This window comes from Metopolophium dirhodum, chromosome 1 (genome assembly GCF_019925205.1).
Source record: "Metopolophium dirhodum isolate CAU chromosome 1, ASM1992520v1, whole genome shotgun sequence".
NCBI classification, from domain to species: Eukaryota; Metazoa; Arthropoda; class Insecta; order Hemiptera; family Aphididae; genus Metopolophium; species Metopolophium dirhodum.
In genome coordinates, this window is record NC_083560.1 from 25,810,593 (window position 1) to 25,820,066 (window position 9,474).

Consider the following 9,474-nt stretch of genomic DNA (forward strand, 5'->3'; position numbering starts at 1 on the left):
TCTACAAGAAAGTCAAATAAAATTTTTATGAGCGTTTGAAATTCATATTTTTACATCATTTGATATTCACTAATTTCTCATGTAACAATTTTCTTATTTTATTGTAATTAAAAAACGAGTGACTTTTTGAAAATAACACTAAATATTTATATGAGCATTTTCTAAGAACCATACAGTTTTAAAAATAATTTGTCACTTTTCAATTTTTTTAGTTATTTTGTTTGGTAAAAAATCGTGAAAATTAATGCAAAGCTCCTGGTATATTGTTACAATATCAGTTGAATAATATTAAAATACATAGGCATAATTTTTTTTTCATAAACATTTAAAGTTTGAATTTTGATAAAATTTAGTAATTATTTTGTAGTTAAAAATTTATAAATCGTTCAACTTTAACAGCTAAGGATTGAAAATTTAAAATAGGTTGTATATAAATTACTTTATTCACAATAATATCAGTTTTATATTTTCTACCCGAGGCAATTATAGTCAAAACAAGAACACAAAAATACCTCTGAAAAATATTGATTCGAATATTCTATTAAATTGGTATTCTCATACAAAATTAATATCGTAGATAAAAGTAAAAAAGCTTTTTTATAAAATAAATTTCAAAATTGTATAAATTAACAGTAATGGGAAAAACGGGATTAATACGAGACAGACTTGAAAAAATGGGACGAAATTCATCCCTTAAACATTTGGTGGGACAACGGGTGAAACATTTTAAATACAGGACAATCTCGTATAATATGGGACGTGTGTTAACCTAAGTAATACAGAATTATCCGAGTTGTTAAAGGTTTTTAATACATTTAATCCATTGCCCTTGCCCTACAAATATTTAAAAGTACGTTTTAAAGCTGTTTACGGATATTGTCAGTTTTAAATTTTTTAATTCTCTTTTCTATAAATATCAATACACTTTTATTTGTTGGATAAAAAAGTGTGAAAATTTTATAAGGCTCCTGAAATATCGTTCTAATAGCCGTTGATAAAGATTAAAAATACATAGTCACAATTTTTTTATAAGCATTTAAAGTTTAAATTTCGATAAAATTTATCAAATTTATAATTTAATAATTATTTTGTAGTTAAAAATGTATAAAATGTTCAACTTTTGTAACTAAGAAATGAAAATTGAAAACAAGGTTTCACGTAAATAGGGTATATATAAATTACTTTATTCACAATAATATCATCAAATATACTTGGTAATACCATGTGCTGGCTGACTGTTTTCGCTCAGAATCATTTTTCTTATACAATTCTTATCATTGAATTCAAATTAAACATAACTTATTACAGTGACCCACTTATAACCTACTGTACACCAGAGCGATTCCCACTTGCCTATCTTTTTTTTACTAATTATTTCATCTACAACCAATAGCAACCATTTATAAACAAAAATTTCTATTGTAAATCTCAAAATACCTGTTTGAGCACCTCTTCGGGTTGAACCTACTGGGTATAATTGTGAATCTAAACCATTGAAGGACTCACTCAAAAACACACAAAAAATGTCCCATTAGTGAAACCCATATTAAAATAAGTAGAGGTGTTTTTGAGATATATAACAATCACAAAAAAGGGGGCTCTATTTTATAATATACCTATATACATAGATTATATTATATTAATTGTATTAATATTTAATTATTTTTATTTTATACATTATAGTAGGAATATCGTATTTAAAATCTCTAACCTAACCCCAAAAACTGGGAGCCCCTGTGAATTGCACACCCCTCACTCAAGATAATTGCGCCACTGTAATATACATACCTACTTGGTAATCAATTTAATATTTATTATTTTATAATGATCATGTAGTAGGTATAATATATAAAACCTTAATTATATTATGGAGGATTTGAATTCAACTAGACAATTTTTCCTTTTTATTTAATTAAACAGAAACCGTTCTTAGAAATTTGTATTTGTCAATTGTGCAATGTGATTCTGCTTAGGACCGGTTTAATTGTATTGTTTTGTGGTGGTTACTTATTTCAAATGGGTCTATTCAATTTTAAACATTTAAATTTTCAACTTTAAAGTCGTACATAGTTTAACTTTTAAATTGTTTAGATTTCAATCCACTGAATTAATTTAATTTAATTGTATTTTGCAAATAATATATATTGTTAAATGAAATATTGAAAACCATGATTTTAAGTTGCAGTATATGGTTGTATTAAACACGTCATATGAATCAAATAAATTGCAGATGTGTTACACAGTTTGTATTTTGTTATCGTGTTTTCTACATAATAGGTACCTACAGAACAATAGCAACAATCCAACAACAAATATTGAATTAAAATATATCTTATAAACGACTATATTGTTTGTATGAAATGTTTATTTAGTTTTTCAATATTACAAACACCATATTATATCATACTGCATCTAAGTTATACCTATTCAGAAGACAATCATATCATATTCTTTGCAAAATAAGGTTTATGCTCGTCCAGTTTAGTGATATTTACAATAAAAACCATGATTTCTTATAAAGTGTTTATGACATTAACTGTTATATTTATAATAAGCTGTAAAGCTGGTAATGTAGAAGGTAATAATTAATATTATATTTGTATTTATATTTAAATATAAAATTGATATTAAGTAGGACACATATTTTCAATATTATAATATAATTTTACACCTAGGTATGTGATTGTCAACAAAATAACCATTTATTAATGTTAATATCGACCTATTTAATGTAAAATAAATGTATCAAAAACAAAATGTGGATACTAAGTTTACTGAACTTGAATACAAGTACTTAGTTGGTATGTAAAAGATAAAATGTATATTTTTGTGTAAATTAAAAAGTGAACTTAAAATTTACTTTAACATAAAATAATCGATTTTTCTATTTTGGGAAAATCACGTTTTACTATACAATGTTAGTAATATTATTTCATCTTTTAATAACATTTATGAATTTAATTGTATCTACTACATACCGTGTAATAGTTCCATTATTAATTGTATAGATACGTCTTAAATATTAAATTTTGTTATTTTTTTTTCAATATTAAAATGATCATAATTGTTATTTTTTAGACGGTGAAAGTAAGTATACTGATTTTATACGAGTGAAATAAAATAAATGACACAATTTATTTGTATAAAAAATCACGGGGAATAGGAAGTTCCTACACGAGAGTAGCAGGTACATACGTTAGTTCCTACACGGTACAATATGATGATTAAAAAATATAATACAAATTGCAAAAATATAAATTTTTTTATGAGATTTATTTCTATAGCCTAAACATTTAACAAAACCGTATTTACACAATCGTAACCACAATTAGTAAAAAAAAACCAAAATCAGTAAAAAATCCACCGAAAAAGAAGAATTCATAAATGAAGAAATTTCAGATTATACAACGAACAAAATTAATCAATACAATTTTGTTAAGTTTTTAAGTTATAGAAATAAACCTCATAAAATATAAAATTTCGTATTATGTGATTTTTATTATATTTTTTAATCATGTTTGCTGGTACGGCAGATGGTATATTGCTCCCACCTTATACTGTTTATAAGGCAAAAACAATATCTGACAGTTGGCGCTTAGGTGGTCCAAAAGGATCAAGATATGCATCAAGCCAATCTGGATGGTTTGACAGTTACTCATTTGATGACTGGATTAAAAGTATTGCTATACCATACTTGAAAAAATTACCTGGGAGAAAGATATTAATTGGTGACAATTTATCCAGTCACATTTTAATGGAATCAATTAAAGCTTGTAAAGAACATAATATTTCATTTGTTTTTTTACCTGCAAACTCTACTCATCTTACCCAGCCACTTGATGTTGCCTTTTTTAGGCCACTGAAGTGTCATTGACGTATTATAATGGAAAACTGGAAAAATGGGGATGGAAGGAATGAGTGTTCGGTAGGTACCTAAAGATCGTTTTCCACGACTTCTCAATATTTTGATGAAAAAAATATCAGAAAATTGTGCTAATAATTTAAAATCGGGTTTCGAAAAATGTGGAATATACCCTCTAAATCGTGACAAGGTATTAAATATGTTGCCAGTAGAATATGATGACCCAGATGTTTCTGATCATGTCAACAGTAGTTTAAAAGAATTTTTAAAAACTATGAGAAGTCCTGAAACAACAAATGTGCGTCAAAAGAGAAAAAAATTGAATGTTCAACCAGGACAAAGTGTTGAGGTTGTGAGGAGTTCTAATTCTGAATATGGAGATCAATCTGATTCTTCCAGTACAGTTGACCAACCAGAAGATGTTGTTGATTCTATTATATCCCCAGCAGTAATTTCAGATGATAGCTCAGATGAAGAAGATGATAGCTCAGATGAAGAAGATGATGGTGATGTAAATATTGAGACTTTACCACATATTATAAAATACAATCAACGTTTTGACAATGTCCATCCTATTTCTCAAATGGCTGATGTAAAAGATGGAATGTGGTTACTAGTTAGTTTCGAGGTCATATCAAAAAAAACAACAACTAGTAAGAAAATTTATAAGTATTATATTTGTAAAGTTTTAAAATGTGATCATGGTGAGCTTATTGGTACATCTTTAAGAAACATCAATACAAGAGACCATTTTGGATTTATATATGGGTTCCCAAATGTTACAGACGAATTTACATTTAGTTTCTTCCAAATAATTGGTAAGCTGGATGACCCTAAACCATATAAAAGAGGTTTATTTAAATTTAAAATTAACTACAAATCATTATAAGTATTTGTTATATAAATTGTACATTTGTACTTACCTATATTCTTAATACCAAGGTGGGTATGTTTAAAGTATCCAAAGAAGACTTTACTTTAATAAGTTAATATAAGAAAAATAAAGGCTATTAAATTCAAAGACTGAATTTATTATTTTATTTGTTAAATTGTTTAAAATGTTGTTTTGTAAGTTTATATAATTAAATTAGTTAATATAAGAAACTTAAAAAGACTATTAAATTCAAAGACTGAATTTATTATTTTATTTGTTAAATTGTTTAAACTGTTGTTTTGTAAGTTTATATAATTAAATTAGTTAATATAAGAAACTTAAAAAGACTATTAAATTCAAGGCTGCAAGGATATAAGCTGTAGAGCCTGAACATGACATTCATTTACTCAAATCTTAAATATGTGATGAAACATGGCATCTTGACAACTTTCTTATTGCACGGTGAAAGGGTGATTTCGAAACATAGCTATACCCAATAAAATTTACGACTGTTTATACATTTTGATTTAAAATTGTTTGATTTATCAAATAAATCAATCATAATAATATTGGTGCATCGTATATCATATAACGTGAAATAATTTATTTAATGCATTTTTTTTTTAGAAGTTAATAGTAAGTTTACTGATTTTAAATGAGTGAAGTAAAATTTATGACATAATTTATTTTCATGACGACATTTTAATACAATTATAATTTATATTTAAAGAAGTTAATTGTTTCTTATTTAATCCCAACATTTCATCATAATGATTTTAATAAGAATGCGTCATCTTATAAAAATGTATGGTCCTATTGTCTGTAACCCAACCATAGTTTGTAATACGTCTTTGTTATTCATTAGTCAATTTTTAAATAGATAGTACACAATAGCCATACAAATATGGTATCATAATGAAAGTCTTAGATATTTGCAAAACAAAAATTATTAATCAACCATCTATAATATTGACGGGTATAATATTATAAGACATGATATCATGTAATACATAGTATATTTATTATATAGTATGTACCCGGGATTGGATTGTCTCGGCCCTTCGAGAAATATTTTTCTACCGGCCCATATTTGCCGAACGTTATTATTAATAAATAATGATTACCGTATCAGTAGTTATCACATTTGTTGACAATATTCTATCATAAATAAAATAGCAACATCATAACAACATTATAAAGAGATATTGTCAAATAGCAGTATCACCGGTCGACTCAACAAAAAATTATCGAGAAAACAAAACAAAATATTTTTATTCATAAAAATTTACTTATTTTTTTACCCGGTTACCGTCCATTATAGCAGTCAAAAAAATCGTTATATGGCCTTGCCGCTATTAAGTATTTTCTCCTACCAGCCCAAAATGTTAGTGGACCCTCGAGATGTTCTCGAATGCTCGACTGGCCAATCTAGCCCTGCCAGTGACAATCATCATATTAAAATGTCATTATATTTATTTAATTCAGTTTTATTTGTATATCTAGATTGCCGAGGTAAGGGGATTCATATAAGTGTAATATATTGTAACGTCACGGAATTTTTAGCCTTATTTATTATAATATTATTCCCCGAACACACCTATTGCTAACGTTGTTGACAAGTCAACGCACCTTTATTATTATAACCATTAGTAATAAAACGTAGATATCGCGCGCTAATGCACTAATGACCACAGTGTTATGCAATAATTGTTCCCCATTCCCCCCTTCATCATGCAGTGACGTCGCAGACGTGCCGCGGTTGTCCTCCACCCGTCGCCTCCAGAGCTTTTGTCACGTCCGCCGGCACGGCCGCAGGCAATACTGTCTCGATACACCAACAATGTAACAAATCCCGCATCAACACGACACTGATCCACCCCACCACAACAACTCCACGGCAAGAAAGCTCCGACCAGACAAACGGCCTGACGGCGTACTCACCGTCTATTCACTTTTATTTTTTCGCACGGCCTGTGAAGGGACGTCTACCCCGATCGGCCTCCGAAGTATTATTTTTTTTGGCAGTACATCACCTCGTGGCCAGTTTTCGCTCCACGGCCCTAAATCAGTTCAACGACACCTTTACATTATTATCGACGCGCTGTTCTACAACAGCATGATGGGCTGAGACACGACTGCAGGCCCGATGTTCGGGCGAAGTACCTGTCACCCACGTCAATACAGTCAGCAGCAGTCTTGTCCATTTATCGTAATTATATTTTCCCCTTGGTCCCCCCTTTCAAAGCACGATTTATAGGCGTCACAAGGCGTGGGTTCCTTTTTCTTTTTCGTTCCTTACCCCTCATTTTTTTTTTATTATAATTAGCTGTCGCAAGCCGCTCACTCGAGCACCAAACAAAAAAAAAAAACACGTGAACTTCGTTGGCAAATTCGTCAACTCATGCCGCCGAATTTTATTATAATATTGAAACAATTGTTTGCGACAGGCTCCTAAATTTTATTCAGATTCTGACTCCCTATTATATTAATCCCGACATTTGCCACGTGCCATCTTATACTTATTGTATTTGCCCTGTGCCACCATATACTGTATTTTGTGCATTTGCCATGTGTCACCTTATACTTATTGTAACGAAATTATTAAAATATTATTATTAAATTATTTATTATTTAAACTTATGTATAATACACCCACGTGATTACCTTAAATCATAACTTATTATGTCTTTATCAATTCACCCTTTCCCCGAAATAAATCTTGGAGTTTCAATACCCCATGCGTGGATCAAAGCCTGTGAGTTCCACCGACTTGACCCTCGGGTCTCACGCGGTGCGGCTCACAGGTCACGAGGAAAGTGTTCCCCTTTCTTCGTGGGTAGTTTTTGTGGAACTGAAAAGCCCAAATCCTTACAATATAATTTGTTTTATAAATTATTTATGCACTGTAATCATGATAATATAGCACAATTAGGCTTAACTATATTTATTATTTAAATCTTCAATGTGTAAGAAACTTCAGCCAAAGGTATTTATTTTATTTTTTATTTTTATTTACGGGCTTAGTCCTTTGACAAAAGTAAACATATATAAACAATATTATAGTGATGATTTTACAAACAACATATAAATATTACGTATTGGTAAGAACACCACGATGATTACACAATTTTTGAATGACGATGAGGGACTTTAAATTAAATTAAATTAAGACAGAATGGTAAATCAGTTTTCCCAGATAACAGCTCGTTTGAGAATTTAAGTCTATCCGAGTGTCTCCATTTTGCAAGTGTTTCAATGTTAACTGTCAAGTGCGTCAGAGAATGGCTTATGGTTATTAGGTGGATTTTGAATATGGATATAACCATCAAAGCTAAGGAATTTTCGATGGGCCGTTTCAATTTGTCGAGAGGTATGCGAATTCTACAAAACAGCGCCGTATTCTAGAGTCGGCTGTAGGGTTTTAAAAATAAACAAAGTTTATAATCCTGGGCTAGATCCAAGCATTCTGTAGGCTTTACTGCATATCAAAGTCGATAAATACTACGTCTAGTTGAGCATTAATTTTGAACGCATTTAAAACGGATAATGTGAAAACAAGATTGCACGATAGAGTAGATCATCCTGGACGAAAGCCATATTGTTCTTCCATTGAAATTCTGTTCACGGAAGGTTGTATATATTTTGAAATAAGGGTCTCAAATAATTTTGAATTATGGGATTGTATGGAAATGGATCGATTAGTTGAAAACGTCAGATAGACTACCGGGTTTTAGAATTGGGATAACGGACCTCAGTTTAAACAATGTTGGAAAAGTACCTTCATCCAGCGATCGCCTAAAGAGTGTTATAGAGGATACGCAATCATCCATTGTATTACATATAAGAATTCTCCAGGAATTTCGTCTGGACCTACTGACGAATTGCCTTTTAGAAGGGACAATCCTTTAAAGACATCCTCAATGGAAAAATATACATTATTGGGTAAGTCAAAAGTAGGGGTATCACATAGCTTACTGTCAAAATTTACATTATCTGTCGAGTCTATGAAAATAGAGTCGCAAAAATATTTGCAACTACCTATTTATCCGATGATACTACAACATTATAATATGACATTTCCTTAGGCACGGCACTACATTTTCGGTTTTTATTAATACATTTCCAGAAATCATAAGATTTTTTTAAAAAAAAATATTCTACACGATGATTAAATTCGTTTAAACATGCTTTTAGCATAAATTTAAAACGATCTCAAAAGACAGAAAATGTTGTATAGTTGAGAGCATTAGAATTTAATTTGTATTCAATATGTGTGCTTTTTTTTTGTGTAAGGATATCTTTTAATTCATTATTATACCATGGGGAATAAATCGATGCTCGAAATTGGAATTTTGACACAAATTTTAAAATAGATTGATTGAATCATTTATATAATTATATCTCAGGTTTTCATTTGAACCACCTTTAAGGTTCTGGACGGAATGATACGTGTATTAATTTTACAATGATATGTGTGTTTCTTCTTTTGTATATTTTCGTTGTCCGTCGGTCATACCAAAATTAAAAATTCCAAAAACCTACCTACCTATTTTTAGTCATGAGTGAGTAACAAAAAAAAAAAAAAGTTAATATAACACTACAAGTTTTTGACAAAATTAATACGTATTCATAGTTTGTTTATGATTGAAAAATTTTATTTGTCAGGATATTGATACTTTTGTGTTTGTATAATAAGCTAGTAGATTTATACACATTGGATTTTTCAAAAATGTTGATT

The 9,474-nt window shown here is 29.5% G+C and overlaps 1 protein-coding gene across 1 annotated transcript; it reads left to right on the forward strand.

Moving 5' to 3' along the window:
* Positions 1-2,450: 2,450 nt before the first annotated feature.
* On the forward strand, positions 2,451-5,075 carry LOC132936561 (uncharacterized). The gene is made up of 2 exons (XM_061003302.1): positions 2,451-2,578; positions 3,079-5,075. The coding sequence occupies exon 2, from the start codon at positions 3,969-3,971 to the stop codon at positions 4,749-4,751; it is 783 nt and encodes a 260-aa protein (XP_060859285.1). The 5' UTR covers positions 2,451-2,578; positions 3,079-3,968; the 3' UTR covers positions 4,752-5,075.
* The last annotated feature ends 4,399 nt before the right edge of the window (positions 5,076-9,474 follow it).

Bases quoted from the DNA above. Each gene is read 5' to 3' on its own strand.
- LOC132936561 (XM_061003302.1), top strand. From the start codon at position 3,969: ATGAAAAAAATATCAGAAAATTGTGCTAATAATTTAAAATCGGGTTTC.